The following is a 16,674-nucleotide window of genomic DNA, read 5'->3' as shown; positions in this document are numbered from 1 at the left end:
ACAGTATTATTCCAACCTCATAGTGTGGAAGTACAGTGCCTTCAGAAAGTATTCAGACCCCTTGACTTTTCCACATTTTGTTACGTTATAACCTTATTCAAAATTGATTAAATACATTTTTTCCCTCATCAATCTACACACAATAACCCATAATGACAAAGCGAAAATACTTTTTTAGACATTTTTGCAAATGTATTAAAAACAAAAAACAGACACTTATTTACATATGTATTCAGACATTTTTCTAAGAGACTCGAAATTGAGCTCAGGTGCATCCTGTTTCCATTGATCATCCTTAAGATAGTTCTATAACTTGATTGGAGTCCACCTGTGGTCAATTCAATTGATTGGACATGATTTGGAAAGGCACACACCTGTCTATATAAGGTCCCACAGTTGGCAGTGCATGTCAGAGAAAAAACCAAGCCATGAGGTCAAAGGAATTGTCAGTAGAGCTCCGAGACAGGATTGTGTCGAGGCACAGATCTGGGGAAGGGGACCAAAACATTTCTACAGCATTGAAGATCCCAAAGAACACAGTGGCCTCCATCATTCCTAAATGGAAGATGTTTGGAACAACCAAGACACTTCCTAGAGCTGGCTGCCCGGCCAAACTGAGCAATCGGGGGAGAAGGGCCTTGGTCAGGGAGGTGACCAAGAACCCGATGGTCACTCTGACAGAGCTCCAGAGTGCCTCTGTGGAGATGGGAGAACCTTCCAGAAGGACAACCATTTCTGCAGCACTCCACCAATCAGGCCTTTATGGTAGAGTGGCCAGATGGAAGCCACTCTTCAGTAAAAGGCATGACAGCTCACTTGGAGTTTGCCAAGAGGCACCTGACGGTCTCTGACCATAAGAAACAAGATGTTCTGGTCTGATGAAACCAAGATTGAACTATATGGCCTGAATGACTAGTGTCACGTCTGGAGGAAACCTGGCACCATCCCTACGGTGAAGCATGGTGGTGGCAGCATCATGCTGTGGGAATGCTTTTCAGCAGCAGGGACTGGGTGACTCGAGGGAAAGATGAACGGAGCAAAGTACAGAGATCCTTAAAAAGAAAGGAGAGGACCAAGGCACTCTTCATATAATTGAAATGCCTTCATTTGTATGGCATGTTCAATATTTATTTTTGATGACCAATTTACCCCTTTTACCAAAGAGCACCTTCTGTCCACCAAAATCTATTATTGTTTACCTTAGCAGCGCTTCCCTTCTTCATTTTTTTTCTACAGAGAGATCCTTTATGAAAACCTGCTCAGGACCCTAGACTGGTGTGAAGGTTCACCTTCCAACAGGACAACAACCCTAAGCACACAGCCAAGACAACGCAGGAGTGGCTTTGGGACAAGTCTCTGAATTTCCTTGAATGGCACAGCCAGAGCCCAGACTTGAACCCGATTGAACGTCTCTGGAGAGACCTGAAAATAGCTGTGCAGGGACGCTCCCCATCAAACCTGACAGAGCTTGAGAGGATCTGCAGAGATGAATGGGAGAAACTCCCCAAATACAGGTGTACCAAGCTTGTAGTGTCATACCCAAGAAGACCTGATGGTGTAATCACTGCCCCAGGCACTTTAACAATATACTGAGTAAAGGGTCTGAATGCTTATATAAATTAAATCTTTCCATTTTTTATTTGTAATAAATTTGCACACAGCTGGCTAGACTAGCTACCGGTCTAAACAGCCCTGTAGCATAGCATCTGCGTCATCTGACCACTTTTTTATTGACCGAGTCACGAGTACTTCCTGTTTAAGTTTTTGATTGTAAGCAGGAATCAGGAGGATAGAATCATGGTCAGATTTGTCAAATGGAGGGCGAGGGAGAGCTTTGTATGCATCTCTGTGTGTGGAGTAAAGGTGGTCTATAGTTTTTTCCCTCTGGTTGCACACGTGACATGCTGGTGAAAATGTTGTAAAACTAATTTAAGTTTGCCTCCATTAAAGTCCCCGGCCACTAGGAGCGCCACTTCTGGATGAACATTTTCTTGTTTGCTAATCGCCTTATAGAGTTGGTTGAGTTAGGTCTTAGTATAATAATGTAGATGAGAACTCTCTTGGTAGACAGTGTGGTCTATAGCTTATCGTAAGGTACTCTACCTCAGGCAAGCAATACCTCAAGACTTTTTTAATATTAGACATCACGCACCAGCTGTTGTTGACAAAAAGACACACACCCCCACCCTTCGTCTTACCAGATTGTATAGATACTAGTGTCCAGATGAGTCCAGGCAGAGAGAGACCATCGTGCTGGGCAATATTAAAGAGATATGGAAAATAAGGTCAGGATTATAGAACATAACACTTTTAAATCTAGTTCGATAACACTTTTAATATTGGTTTATAAAATGGATATGGCCGCAGTTTGGGAGGAGTTGGAGAGGGGAGCAAACCTGGTTTGTTTGGTCTGATGGGTGATACATATCCAGACGTGTCAGAGATTCAGGATGTTCTTTGTCTGCAATCTCCCAAAGGTGGACATGACTTCTGGGAAGAGCGCAGTTTGAAGAAATCAGTCAGTCATGTGCTCATCTAATGACATGATCTATCCAGTTGTGTATTTCCCCCCCAACTGTTTAAATACAATTCTTCATTGTTAATGGGAAGTACTGGTTTGTGTACTCACAGAGGGCAGTGGTTGTTAGGCGACACATCCGGAAAAACAAAGTCAATTTGGGAAACACTCCAACATAAAGCACACGTCTAAAAAATAAAGCAAAAGGAAAGCTATTATGCAAAAGGAAAGTGATTATGCAAAAGGAAAGTGATTATGTGTGTGTGTGTGTGTGTGTGTGTGTGTGTGTGTGTGTGTGTGTGTGTGTGTGTGTGTGTGTGTGTGTGTGTGTGTGTGTGTGTGTGTGTGCGCGCATGCATGCGTGCAGGCGCATGTCAGTCCCGGGTCAAAGTGCTAAAGGGCGCCCTACCTAGTGGTGGTACATTTCCCTCAGTAAGTCACTACACTGCTTCCTCATTCTCTAAGTCCCTATACTGACCGAGGACTGAGGACTCAGTGGTGAACTGGGTCACAGAGGGCTATCTCAGGGACCCAATTGGTCTGGGTTATAGTGAACTGAACTAGAACGAACCGACCTGGCCTGAACCGGGACAAAGTAGGACCATGGCAGCAACTCCCGTAGGGGTGTACAAGAGGAGGGACACCATCACAGCTCTACCTCTGTACTATTCAGGACACCTGCTGAAGAAATACACTGGAGAGAAAGTAAGGAGGTAGAGAATGGTGGAGTGGGAATAAGGAATCGTAGAAAGAGAATGACATAGACTGTAATCACAAGGGAGAGAGGAGAGAATGAAAAGGATAGTGAACTTAGAATTTAGAATTAGGTATTTTTACTGTATCAAGTAAAGCTGTTGGGCATGTCTCTGCTAGTGTAGAGTAGTGGACTTCATTCTGATTCTGGTTTGACCATTTCCAGGATTTCAAGAAATGTTATGGAGAGCTCCGTGGATCTACAATCTTTCTGTACACAGACCAGATGCACGACACAGTAAGAGAATAGCTGATATCATCTAATCTCTCAGTTTTATTGTACTTGAATCAAGTATTGGATTCGATCTGTGGCTTGACTAATCAGATATGTAATTCCCTGTCAGTACTCTGAGAAACTGGACCTTCAGATGTTGAAGTCGATGGCGATGGATGCTCCCTATCAAAAGAACAGGTCGACCATCTACACTCTCACCCTGTCCAATGAGGAGGTGCAGCTTAAGGTAATTTATGTTACATTCAGTCATATTGCTGCCACTCCTATACATAATGTCTTACTGGCAAATAGTCATATAAAATTTATTGCGCAATACTGCAGCCATAACAGGCATCTTTGGCAGGAGTACTAACTGTTGATATCTGATGTAGGTGGATAACCCCAACACAGGAGAGGAGTGGAGAGGCTTCATCATGACTGTGGCCACTGTAAGTATAACACACACACACATTGTCACCGTTAAATACTTATTTTGACCTTAGTATTATGCATCTTTTGGGGATGATGATACTGATGGTGTGCCCTGCAGAGGGAGATCCCCAGTAAGTTGCAGCTGCTTCCAGGTCAGAGACTGAGGCTGGAAGAGGTTCTGTCTGAGGAGCAGAAGAGACTGGCCCCCTGTTCTCCTCTGCCTACCACCACCTACCCTATCCATCCCTCCTCCTCCCCAGGCAACACATATGACAACACCCTTTCTGGAATCCCCCCGTGAGTATTGTCGTGTTTTCTGTTCTATTTTTACATTCAAATGTATTGTTCTCTCCCTGTCTCTTCTCAGCCTCTTTTTCTCCTCCTCCCTCCAGCTGTTTCTTCCCGGTGTCTCGTCAGAAGGCAGAGAAGATGTTGAGAGAGAACACAGAGTACGGCAACATCATCCTCCGCCCCTCGACCGACAACACTAACTACGCCATCACCTTGAGGCAGGACAACCCCAGGTCTTGAGCTTTAACACCTTACCCCCAAACGCCTGACCTTTAACCGCAGACTCCAACACCCTGTAACTCCTCTGTTACTTACAGACCTCAAGTATTTCACCGTCCACTAAACAAACCTGTATTAACAGCACCCTTACCCTATAAGAAAAAAAGTGTCTCTGGTTGAGGGAGTAGAGAGGAGACATTGTGAGTACTCTTAAGACTTACCGGACTCTTTCTATCTTTCAGTGGCCCAGTGATGAAGAGCTACAAAGTGCTTTCCATAGACACAGGCTTCGTCATAGAACTAAATTCGCCGGTGAGTGCTGCTCCTCCAGCCGGACTCTCCACTGACTCATCCTATCAGGATGGGCTTAAAACATAGCACTGATATGAAAGACAACACTCCATATACGCTTAGTGCCTTGACAGCCTGTCAAGTTGTTTTTGTGAAATGACATGTTTGTCGTATGCCTGCCTCCAATGAGGTAACTTCCTAATGTATCTCTGTTTCATCAGGTGACTGTCCCTTCCCTGGCGGCGGTGCTAGATCACTTCCTGATTGAGACAGAGTTCCGTCTACAACCATACCTGGTTCCGCAGACCTACGACACCTGCATTGGTGAGAGAGCATCATAACTCCACAAATAACTTGATTCACCACCAATGCTCCCTCAAAAACATTTCAGCACTGAGCAAATTTCAGGTCTGCTGAGCGCAAACTTGAATGTTGTGAAAATTCTATGCAACTTCCAGGGTGCGTTTACTGTGAACACTGAGGCTGTTCCCGCTTTAATTTGCAGTTGTAGACAGTGGTCAACTAGGCTACTGTGGCTATTTGAACATAATGTAGGTCTACCAGAGTGGCCTACCATCAAAAACAATGGAGAAAATGGATCCCATAACATTTTACCATTGAAATAGTTGTTCTCTCATTCAGCCTACAGTAGCAGCCAATGTGTGGTGTTCAATGTAGGCCTACATTCCATTAAACCTTTGAAAAAAACATGCAGGGTTTAACATTAACCTGTTAATCCACTTTTACTTCAGACAAGGTGACTGAAAATGTTGTGTTGTTTGATGCAAACAAACCACTTTACAAAATACAATGCATTATTATTCCAATACCATTATTACAGAAAATCTGACAAATTATGCTACCCTCTGCCTATTGGATATTTATCTTATTCAAGCCTGTCTCAAAATACAACACTGCCTCTTTAAGACAAAAAAGCTCTTTACCTGACTTGCTTTTCAAAGATGTCTAGAAATGTACATATTTTGTGCTCTTGTAGGAAGCAATCACTCCACCATTGCCGACTACAAATGATCTATAACTGGGCTAAGAACTCACTAACTAGCAAGGGATATGAACAAATGTGGACTGTGGTTACATGCAGCTCTCACTTTGATCTCAAAACAAGCAAATCTACTCAGAACCGCTCATGCTGTAAACACAGTCCAGTTCAAAGTGAATGGCACAGATCCATATATGGCAATGGCCTATTTGAATACAGGCCTACTGCAATCTCTGATTGGTTACGGCGCACCCGTCTGTGTAGAGTACCAGCTGAGTTGTGCCTGTCATTGCAATAGAATCCAACTCCGGTGCGTTCTGCCTACAACAAAATCTCTTGCATAGTTAGTTTTGTATAGTAAGTTTAGCATCGTTCATTTTGTTTTGGTATGTTGCATTGAAAGTGGCTACTACTGCGTTGATTCTATCACAGTAAAGGGCAACGTTGATAGTGTTAATTAAATAAGGGGGGAAATCTAGAAAGTTGAGTAAAGTTCAATCTCGTGCTTCTCTGCGCAGACGGATATTTCTTCTGTGCAGCTCCCCCGGCACACACACACAGCTTAAAGGGAACATTGTTCACCACTTAAGGCTAAACTTATCCCCGTAATGATCATATAATTTCTCCTGTATCATACAGTGTGTGTAACTTGTGCCCATCAGAGCTGCCACCCGTAAAGTCCACTTTGCCATCCAAAACGGTCCCGAGGGCAAGAGTGGCACCGATGATCCACACACAGTCCCCGGCGGGGGACACCCCTCCCTCCTATCCCATACCCCTAATTCCAACCAAAGCCACGGAGGCAGGGAACGAATATCAGGACGCAGATGACATATCAGGTGTGTCTCAGTAAGCTTCAGAGCATCAGTGTGTTTACAATAGACGTGGGTGAAGTCCCAGACTTGTACTTTAAACTTCTCTTCTGTCTGTCTCTACTCTCCGTCTCTCTACTCTCCAGGCCCCGAACCTAAAGATCTGCATCAGGAGCTTCGCATAGCATTACAGAGGAGGAAGGAACAGATCTACACAGGGACACCGTTTTTACGCCCTACACAAAAATAACACGCACCAACAGCAGTACCGTCAAACTGTCACCGAGGAAAACGCCCTCCTCCAGTGTAATCTTGTCTAAATCACCACTAACAGCACGTAGCTACGTCATCTACTGGATCTAGCATGGTTTTATGTCTGACATAAAGAGGCACTATACAAGCAGGGGAGTTTGTACCATCAAGTCCCAATGGCAAGGCAACACCCTGAAAATCCTCCGTGTGCCCAATGCGTGTAGAACGGGCTTCAGTGAATGACATCTAATTCAAACTACTTTTTCAAATAAGCCCTACAAAAAGAGAAACGAATCAAGTTTACACTGTAGTGATATGTAAATATCGTCTTGTTTGAACTGTTTGAATCATGCTGGCTTTTTAAATAAAAACATTTTATTTTATTTTAATTTTTACAGCTCATGCTTCTCTCGAGTTGAACATAACACAATGTTATATAGATTCTGTGTAATATCATTTTGCATAAAATTTAACACTGGCCTAGATGTCTGTGAATGGTTCATCTTTACACACACATTCAGAAATGAACTACCACACCAATGCTTCAGGAACATTGGGTAAATGTATTTTCCAAGTCACGCGCAAGAATCAACCAACATAATTCTGTTTCAAACATTATAACATAATTTTTTTCAATAATTATCTAATATAAGCATTTTTTTGTAATACTATGTCACTATTATTTGTTTGTATCATAGGTCAAAGGTTAAAGTATTTTTATCACTCAAAATAATGACAGCAGGGTTGTGAAAAAGAAAGCAAAACGCAAAGTGATGTTAACATTTCCCTCTTCATCCATCCAAAAGTATTTGCTCTCAGAGCCTCACTGCTAGTTTGACAACCTCTCCCTCCCAGTACCTCTCCCCCTCTCATTCCCACTGGACAGGCGACAGCAAATATGACAATTGCCCACAAAGTAGTTTCCACCCTATTGCTTTTACCTACCTTGCAGCCAGTACCATGTCTAACTCCCTCCCTGAATTCTGTACCCGTACTCTTTCAGTGCCCCGTTAAGACATCATCAAATAAACAAATGAACAATAAAATAATAATAATTTAACATTGCAGGATAAAAGAAAATACAATAAATTAACACTTTTGTTCCTCAATCCTCTGCCGTCGTCGTGGCTACTTCTCTAAGAGCGAAAGCTGAAGGATCCTCTCCAGCTCCTCCGCTTCCTGCTGCCTCTCCCTGTAACAGGAAACATAAGTCAATTGGCATAGAAACTGGAAGTCAATCACCCAAAATCCTTTTCCTTCCATCCTATTAATGCCCCTCTCCATGAATATGTTCAACATTTCTAGGATGGGTTCCTCTCCTCATCCTCTTGTCAGAGAACAATGGATGAACAAAGCAAGAAAACCCCTCTCTCTCACCTATCCATCTTTTCCTGCTCCCTGCACGAGAGATCCATGGCGATGCGTAGCTGCTCGTCAAAGCTGTTCACCACGGAAAACGGTCCCGGCATCCGGGGCTCAGCCACTGAGCTGTAGGAGGGAGGGGAGTTGGCTCCGGGGTCCGACGGAGAGACTGACAGGGGAGATACGGGATCTCCTTCCTCACCACCAGCCAATGAGATCGACAGGGACTCCTGGATCGCCCTATCAGAGAGAGGTAGCGGGAGGACAGTTTAAAAGGTAACGCTAGAGAGGGAAAGCCTTGTAATACATGATCTGACATGGACATGGTGAAGGGGAAATGGAGGTACCATTTCTCACCTCTCCAGCTGAGAGTCGTCTTCGTACAGTGGTGACTGTATGTGCCCAGAAACAGGACGACTGTTAGTCAGAGCTTCCCATATAGTCACCTACAGAGAGAGGCATTATTATGCATGTCTTGTACTTACTGAACTTCCATGGCAATCATCATGAAAATCTGAAGCTGATAAATATCTAAGATGTGGATCAATGACTTATATTAAACCATGGATTTGCCAGCTCTAAAACACACTTATTTCCTGTCTCACCTGGTCGCTTTCTGTCCCTGCATCCAATAGGCTCTGCTGGATGGCAAACTGCAGCAAGTTATCATCCTCATCTCTCATTGGCTCGCTGCGGCCCGGACCAAGAGTGGTGTAGTCCGGGGGTGGTTGAAAAACGGAGGGGTCCACCTCGCAGTGAAAGGGGGGGGGGGCCTGCCCTGCGAGCAGATGGACGGGGAGTTAGTGTGTGTATATATACACTGCTCAAAAAAATAAAGGGAACACTTAAACAACACAATGTAACTCCAAGTCATCACACTTCTGTGAAATCAAACTGTCCACTTAGGAAGCAACACTGATTGACAATAAATTTCACATGCTGTTGTGCAAATGGAATAGACAAAAGGTGGAAATTATAGGCAATTAGCAAGACACCCCCAAAAAAGGAGTGATTCTGCAGGTGGTGACCACAGACCACTTCTCAGTTCCTATGCTTCCTGGCTGATGTTTTGGTCACTTTTGAATGCTGGCGGTGCTCTCACTCTAGTGGTAGCATGAGACGGAGTCTACAACCCACACAAGTGGCTCAGGTAGTGCAGTTCATCCAGGATGGCACATCAATGCGAGCTGTGGCAAAAAGGTTTGCTGTGTCTGTCAGCGTAGTGTCCAGAGCATGGAGGCGCTACCAGGAGACAGGCCAGTACATCAGGAGACGTGGAGGAAGCCGTAGGAGGGCAACAACCCAGCAGCAGGACCGCTACCTCTGCCTTTGTGCAAGGAGGTGCACTGCCAGAGCCCTGCAAAATGACCTCCAGCAGGCCACAAATGTGCATGTGTCAGCATATGGTCTCACAAGGGGTCTGAGGATCTCATCTCGGTACCTAATGGCAGTCAGGCTACCTCTGGCGAGCACATGGAGGGCTGTGCGGCCCCACAAAGAAATGCCACCCCACACCATGACTGACCCATCGCCAAACCGGTCATGCTGGAGGATGTTGCAGGCAGCAGAACGTTCTCCACGGCGTCTCCAGACTCTGTCACGTCTGTCACATGTGCTCATGTGCTCAGTGTGAACCTGCTTTCATCTGTGAAGAGCACAGGGCGCCAGTGGCGAATTTGCCAATCTTGGTGTTCTCTGGCAAATGCCAAACGTCCTGCACGGTGTTGGGCTGTAAGCACAACCCCCACCTGTGGACGTCGGGCCCTCATACCACCCTCATGGAGTCTGTTTCTGACCGTTTGAGCAGACACATGCACATTTGTGGCCTGCTGGAGGTCATTTTGCAGGGCGCTGGCAGTGCACCTCCTTGCACAAAGGCGGAGGTAGCGGTCCTGCTGCTGGGTTGTTGCCCTCCTACGGCCTCCTCCACGTCTCCTGATGTACTGGCCTGTCTCCTGGTAGCGCCTCCATGCTCTGGACACTACGCTGACAGACACAGCAAACCTTTTTGCCACAGCTCGCATTGATGTGCCATCCTGGATGAACTGCACTACCTGAGCCACTTGTGTGGGTTGTAGACTCCGTCTCATGCTACCACTAGAGTGAGAGCACCGCCAGCATTCAAAAGTGACCAAAACATCAGCCAGGAAGCATAGGAACTGAGAAGTGGTCTGTGGTCACCACCTGCAGAATCACTCCTTTTTTGGGGGTGTCTTGCTAATTGCCTATAATTTCCACCTTTTGTCTATTCCATTTGCACAACAGCATGTGAAATTTATAGTCAATCAGTGTTGCTTCCTAAGTGGACAGTTTGATTTCACAGAAGTGTGATTGACTTGGAGTTACATTGTGTTGTTTAAGTGTTCCCTTTATTTTTTTGAGCAGTGTATATATATATATATATATATATATATATATATATATATATATACTTCGACTGTCATACATATGTATATATGTAAGTGCGTGTGTGGTTACCAGCCTCGGGGGCCTCCTCTGGTGTGTGTACAGTGACAGAGCTGACAGGCTCATCACAGCCACACAGGTTACTGAAGGTCACTCTAGCATTCAACACATGGAACAGAGGGATCTCTGAGAGAGAAAGAAAGAGAGATGTGAGGTGGGAAGGGCGAAAGAGAGCGATGTGAGGTGGGAAGGGCGAAAGAGAGCGATGTGAGGTGGGAAGGGCGAAAGAGAGCGATGTGAGGTGGGAAGGGCGAAAGAGAGCGATGTGAGGTGGGAAGGGCGAAACAGAGCGATGTGAGGTGGGAAGGGCGAAAGAGAGAACGGAAATCTTCAAACTCTTGTCACTTTGTTTCAGCCTAAATTGTAAAGCGCTTCCTTTTTCTTCTGATAGCACTTCCTCCTCTCAATGTCCTCTCTCTCTGGGACTGTCTGTTTCAGATCCTGACCCCAGCCTAGGAGGTATGGCCTAGGGGTCAGTTTAGGTATTAAACCTCACCTATTTTGACAGGGAAGCCAGGGGGCAGGCTCAGGGTGATGAAATCACGTAGTTTGGCAAAGTGGGCGTTAGAGATGGCCATGAGGTCAATGATGGGCGTGACCTGTTCAGCCAATGACAGAGGGTGAGCCTCACTCAACCACAGATGGGCCTTAAACCTAGAGACAGAGACAGAGCGAGAACGAGAGAGACACTTGCATTAAACATGGTGGTGATATTGTGCTTGACTGTGCGTTTGCTATGGTTATCCCGGTTATATGTTGCCACGGCAACAGCAGTACCTCTGGACCTTGCTGGTGAGCTCCACGGGGCGTCCGATGTCTCGTTCGTTGAGTTGGAACTCTGGGTCAAAGTATTCCTCAGCTGTGATGGCTGTGGGGTTATGGGGGCTGGCATACTGACACACATTACTCTGAGAGACATGGGGAGAGACAGACACACCAATGAGCACGTCCATCTGTCAGTCCATCAAAGCGCCCATCCACCACATACAACTTGAGGTGATGGTGTGTCTTTGTGAAACTCACCCCATTATGAGCGGTATGCTGCTCAGCTATCCCCAGGAAGGACTGAAGAGGAGTCTTGGTGCCTGGGAGGACAGGAGGGTTAGAACCATACTGTGGGTGTATGTATACTCTGAACAAATTAAACAGAAGCGTGTTCTGTATGTGTGTGTGTGCGCGTGTGTGTGTACCTTTGCTCTTGGACTTGTCCTGGTCCGACAGGTGCTCTGTTCTTGACCGAGTCACCAACTCCACATTAGTGGCGCTGTATACCTGAAACAAACCAAAGAAAAAAGTATTTTAAATGTCAACAAACTCTGTTTTTTATTAGAAGCATTTTTAAGGTCCAATAGGGCTCACCTTTGCTTCGTAGCCGCTGACCGCCTCACTCTTCTCAGAGCGCCAGCCCCAAATACCAGACTTGTTCCTGTGCAGTAAAGAGCAGGAGAGAAGCATAAGGAGAGAGACCAGGTAGGTGAGTATGTTGGCTGTGTGAAGTAGCTACCTCTTGAAGGCGATGTGTGTGTGTGTGTTACCTCTCGAAGGCGATGTGTGTGTGTGTTACCTCTCGAAGGCGATGTGTGTGTGTGTTACCTCTCGAAGGCGATGTGTGTGTGTGTTACCTCTCGAAGGCGATGTGTGTGTGTGTTACCTCTCGAAGGCGATGTGTGTGTGTGTTACCTCTCGAAGGCGATGTGTGTGTGTGTTACCTCTCGAAGGCGATGTGTGTGTGTGTTACCTCTCGAAGGCGATGTTGCGTGTGTTGAGGTGTGTGGAGACGATGGGAGAGGTGAGTCTCTGGGCAGTGTTCTCCTGGGTGGGCAGCATGGCAGCCAGGAGAGATGGGGCGTCCCGCGGGGAGAGAGACAGAGGCTCGGTGTACACCACCTGCTTGTCATGGTCCACCTCCATCACCATGGCACCATTCTCTATGGAAACAACACACGTTCCCATGGAGACAAAACACACTTTTATCACCATTCAACCGGTCGCTATGGAAACAACACAAACCACCATGAGGCTACCACGCATTCCAAAACAGAAATGCAACAGATGAAACGTAGTGTGGAATAACTAGCCATATCACCAGTGTGTCATACCTTCGCCCTTAAAGATGTAGCTGCGACGGCCCTTGAGCCAGGTCATGTGCTCGAAGCCCAGCAGAGTGGTGTCAACCCGCAGACACGAGCCACTCTTCCACACGCGGTACACATCACTGGGACAGACCTTGGAGACCAGGGGTACTGAGCGAGGAAGGGAGGGGGGAGATGGATGGGGGGACAGAGAATTTGTGGCATTAATACCACTGTAAAGACTTCAGTGCATCACAGTGACAGTAGAATTGGGAGCTAATGCTCTGTGTGGTGCTGAAATCGACCACTGGGAGACCATCGGAAACTCACCCCAACTGGTGAACTCCCATTTCATCTCCACGTAAAAATCCCGAGCCTGAAAAAGGGGAGTGTGTTTCAGGTATCTGTGCAATGGTGTATCTGATTGACAGGTGTGTTACCTTTGTGTGTTATATGTGGATGAACTGAAGACTGCAAAGTGTTTTTCTTCATTTATTTAACTTGGCAAGTCAGTTAAGAACAACTTCTTATTTACAATGACGGCCTAGGAACAGTGGGTTAACTGCCTTGTTCAGGGTCAGAACGACAGATTTTTTATCTTGTCAGCTCGGGGATTCGATCTAGCAACCTTTCGGTGTGTTATATTTACATTTTAGTCATTTAGCAGACGCTTTTATCCAGAGTGACTTACAGGAGCAATAAGGGCACCGACAGATTTTTCCCTTAGTCGGCTCGGGTATTCAAACCAGCAACCTTTCGGTTACTGGCCCCAACGCGCTTAACCGCTACGCTACCGGTCTTACCTGTCTTAGCTTGCTGAGCAGTTCTGGGATGCCAGCCAGTCTCTCTGTGGCTCGCTTGAAGTCCCTGTACTGAAGCACCAGCTGACAAAGCTCGGGGTCCCCTGTGCTCACTGCCTCCTGCAAAACTGGACATAGGGTCATTCCATTTGATTTCAATCATTTTTTGACCCTTTTGATTTGAACAAAATGTTCCATACACACTTAGGCATGGTAGAAGTGGTCGGAAAGTAACTGTTTGTACCTAAATGCCAAAACATTCAGGAGCAAGAGTTCAAAGTTGACCCATTTTGCATACCACACAATACCATGAGACATCCAAGTCTTCATCACTGGAAAATATTAACAGTTGAGTTTGAAATCATTTAAAAAGGTTACCATCAGGGTTATCAAACTATTTTATAATTTATTTTAAAGCATTTAAAAAAAAAAAATTTTTTTACCTTTAATGGGTGAACTCAGATTTTTTTCATTTTCGCATATGTTGTAGCTTAGACCCTAGATTCAAGTAGCCATACCTTCAAAATCATTTCGTTGTCACGCCTCCCTTGGAGTTCTGGAGAATTTTGTATTGGCCAAAATGGTTTGAATAGACCGCTGATTTATTGGATGTTACATTTCAACAACCCTCTCCCACATGCTTGTTGGTGATATGTGTTCATCCCTTTTTTCAGACCCGGTAGGACACATTTTGCAGAGTTGTTCCGTATGCTAGTTTGCAACCTTGCAGAAAATGGAAGAAAACCTGGAGGAAAAAATGAATTCTGTTTTGCCAGAAGTGTGTTCTATGCACAAAATCGGCATACATCGACATATTTTGAATAGGTTTTAAAATAAGCGATTTCCCAACCACTCATGCACTGTCCCCAGTGGCGGCTGGTGGGAGGAGCTATAGGAGGACAGGCTCATTGTAATGGCTGGAATGGAATGGAACAGTATCAAACACATGGAAACGCTGTTTGACTCTGTTCCATTAATTCCATTCCAGCCATTAATGAGCCCGTCCTCCTTTAGCTCATTACACCAGCTCCACCCAAGCAAGGCATTTGATTGGTTTGACGTGTTGCGAGGTGTCACTGATTTACAGCGGGCTCCAACCCCTATTTAGCAAATAGGTTTTCGATGAGGCTATTAAGAACCTCATCTACATAATCTGTGGTGTTTGTGTTGTGTCCGCCCTCGGTTAAGACAGTGCATTTCAAATCATAGAAATAAATTTAATAGAATGGATTTACAGTATCCCTTCAGACCACTGCAATGTAGCTGGTACACCATTCAAATGTAAATTGAATTGATGTTTTAACTTCCAATTACTTACACAAAGATGGCTGCTGGTCCACCTACAGTCGTCTTAAATATGGAATGTCTATTCTATTATCTAGGTTTCCTATGGAAGACCGACTGTATTATTTAAAACAACTGATATTCTAATTCAAGTCAACATTATCTGATGTGTGGACCTAACGATCTTTGTGGTACCATAGACTTCAAGGAGAGTAGGGCAGCCCTTTGAGAACCTTTATCTCCTGAATGTTTTGGCATTCAGTTCCAAAAAGTCACTTTCTGACAACTTCTACGATGGGCAAATATAAATATGGAAAGTTTCGTTCAAACCAAAAATGTTTGCGGTCAAAACGTAATTCAAATCAAATGGAACGACCCCCCAGACACACGATATTAACCCACATAGCTATCCTTCAAAACAAACAGACTGCAATATAAATGACCCTGCTTTGTCTATGGAGAACACTATTCTTCCCAGTCATTCCCCAGTTTATACACTCACTAGTCCAACTCTGCGCGTTGCAGTGCGTCGGGTCTGCGCAGTGTCGGAGCAGCACACGGGTTGATTCAAGGTGGCCCAGACACACCGCCAGCTCTAGCGGGGTGCGCCCCCGCGGGTCTAAACGCTCCACATTCTCCTGTGGAAAAACAGCCCTGGTGGGTCATGAAAGCTGGGCACGCCTGTCAGCGGTGCGGCAGCTGTTAAAATCAAAACAGTAATGGTTGAAAAAGAAAAGAAACTGATGTTACTACCCCCCGGTTGACCTACCTCGTTTTGCTGTAGTTCACGTTCAAGCTCAATGTATTGGTTGTTCCAAACCAGAAAATGTAAAGGAAACGCCTCTTGAGCCATTGTTGTTTATCTATAGCTAGCTGCTAGCAAACTAATGATGTTACCTAGCAACTTGCTAGCCAGCTTTCAGTGTTTCACTTCACAGCAGCAGCAAACTTGTGATTTCCAGCGGTAAGAAACGTGGAAGTACACGTGCACAAAAGAAAAAATCGCAAACTAGCAATATTCTACGGGATAAAACTGGTAACTAGCAAAGTAGCTAACGCAATTAGCAAGAAGCTATGAGTATGTACCGTTTGAAATACATGGCTAGCTAGCTCTCTTCTACCCATTAGTCAGGTAAGCTAGCTAACTGGGTAAAATCATGACAGTACTTGGTTAAAATCATGACAGTTCTTATTTTCCATTCCAGCTTGCTGGTTAGCTAGCTGACATTGCACGCCTGACCATGTCAACCATTAGTCTCGCAATGCCGATTGTAACAAACGATGGACTCAAGTCCTGACGATGTCTTAGCTAGCAACTCCTATCATCACCCTCTCGCTTTCGCGATGGGTTTTTTTCTGATCCTGTGCTGTCAAAATAATAGACCAATATACGGCCTATTTGGATTTCACATCCAGGTCACTCGAGTCGATGATACCTCCGATGATATCAATGTGTCTTTTCGGTGTTCATATTTCAGGGAACAACAAAACCCTATTAAACAGTCCAGTATTCTTAACAAAAACAGACCGCAGCATCTGCGACAAAATGCACCCCAGTTTGTATTATTTATTTATTTTTCGCGTCGCTTCAGCTCCAGGTTATGGCTAGCAGTTGGAGGGAAGGGCGTGATGCATATTGCCATACAATCGAAGGCGTACACAACTGCACTATCCCACTTTTACACCAGCTGCTTAGTAGTGTGGTGGTGGGGCAATAGTGAGAAAATCTATTTTAACCTAATAAAAAGTAGGGATTACATGTATGCAGGCTTCAATTCTGGTCCTGGGGACCCCAGGCTCTTGTTCCAGCCCAGCACACCTAATTCACCAAATCACCTGACATTGGAACAAAAGTTGCCAAACCCTGTAGATCCCCCAGGACCATATTACTCATGTGCTCATCAATTA

General features: G+C 45.2%; 2 protein-coding genes across 3 annotated transcripts; one reads left to right on the top strand and one right to left on the bottom strand.

Moving 5' to 3' along the window:
• The first annotated feature begins 2,914 nt into the window (after positions 1–2,914).
• On the top strand, positions 2,915–7,262 carry LOC139581219 (signal-transducing adaptor protein 1-like). The gene is made up of 10 exons (XM_071410740.1): positions 2,915–3,223; positions 3,438–3,509; positions 3,616–3,732; positions 3,878–3,934; positions 4,036–4,214; positions 4,310–4,441; positions 4,670–4,739; positions 4,940–5,042; positions 6,381–6,557; positions 6,677–7,262. The coding sequence occupies exons 1-10, from the start codon at positions 3,122–3,124 to the stop codon at positions 6,778–6,780; spliced, it is 1,113 nt and encodes a 370-aa protein (XP_071266841.1). The 5' UTR covers positions 2,915–3,121; the 3' UTR covers positions 6,781–7,262.
• Positions 7,263–7,325: 63 nt separating this feature from the next.
• LOC139581217 (ankyrin repeat domain-containing protein 13D-like) lies at positions 7,326–16,619 on the bottom strand. Of its 2 annotated transcripts, none has more exons than XM_071410738.1 (16): positions 15,536–16,619; positions 15,269–15,404; positions 13,486–13,610; positions 13,013–13,058; positions 12,710–12,853; positions 12,349–12,538; positions 11,970–12,036; positions 11,801–11,882; positions 11,634–11,695; positions 11,388–11,518; positions 11,107–11,264; positions 10,623–10,736; positions 8,750–8,922; positions 8,502–8,590; positions 8,160–8,384; positions 7,326–7,974 (listed from the first exon to the last, which is right to left on the bottom strand). In XM_071410738.1, the coding sequence occupies exons 1-16, from the start codon at positions 15,617–15,619 to the stop codon at positions 7,911–7,913; spliced, it is 1,890 nt and encodes a 629-aa protein (XP_071266839.1). In that variant the 5' UTR covers positions 15,620–16,619; the 3' UTR covers positions 7,326–7,910. The 2 variants fall into 2 exon arrangements, with proteins under 2 accessions (XP_071266839.1, XP_071266840.1); XM_071410739.1 differs by having other exon boundaries at positions 8,502–8,536.
• Positions 16,620–16,674: the final 55 nt, after the last annotated feature.

This window comes from Salvelinus alpinus, chromosome 7, assembly GCF_045679555.1.
Source record: "Salvelinus alpinus chromosome 7, SLU_Salpinus.1, whole genome shotgun sequence".
In the NCBI taxonomy this organism is placed as follows: Eukaryota; Metazoa; Chordata; class Actinopteri; order Salmoniformes; family Salmonidae; genus Salvelinus; species Salvelinus alpinus.
The sequence above is the reverse complement of the archived record's forward strand: the minus strand, read 5'-3'. Positions and strand labels throughout refer to the sequence as shown.

Bases quoted from the DNA above. Each gene is read 5' to 3' on its own strand.
- LOC139581219 (XM_071410740.1), top strand. From the start codon at position 3,122: ATGGCAGCAACTCCCGTAGGGGTGTACAAGAGGAGGGACACCATCACA. The intron at 3,510-3,615 runs GTAAGAGAATAG...ATTCCCTGTCAG, and splicing joins CAGACCAGATGCACGACACA to TACTCTGAGAAACTGGACCT. The intron at 3,733-3,877 runs GTAATTTATGTT...TATCTGATGTAG, and splicing joins ATGAGGAGGTGCAGCTTAAG to GTGGATAACCCCAACACAGG.
- LOC139581217 (XM_071410738.1), bottom strand. From the start codon at position 15,619: ATGGCTCAAGAGGCGTTTCCTTTACATTTTCTGGTTTGGAACAACCAA. The intron at 11,883-11,969 runs GTGAGCCCTATT...GGTTTGTTTCAG, and splicing joins TCAGCGGCTACGAAGCAAAG to GTATACAGCGCCACTAATGT. The intron at 11,519-11,633 runs GTGAGTTTCACA...CATGTCTCTCAG, and splicing joins AGCATACCGCTCATAATGGG to AGTAATGTGTGTCAGTATGC.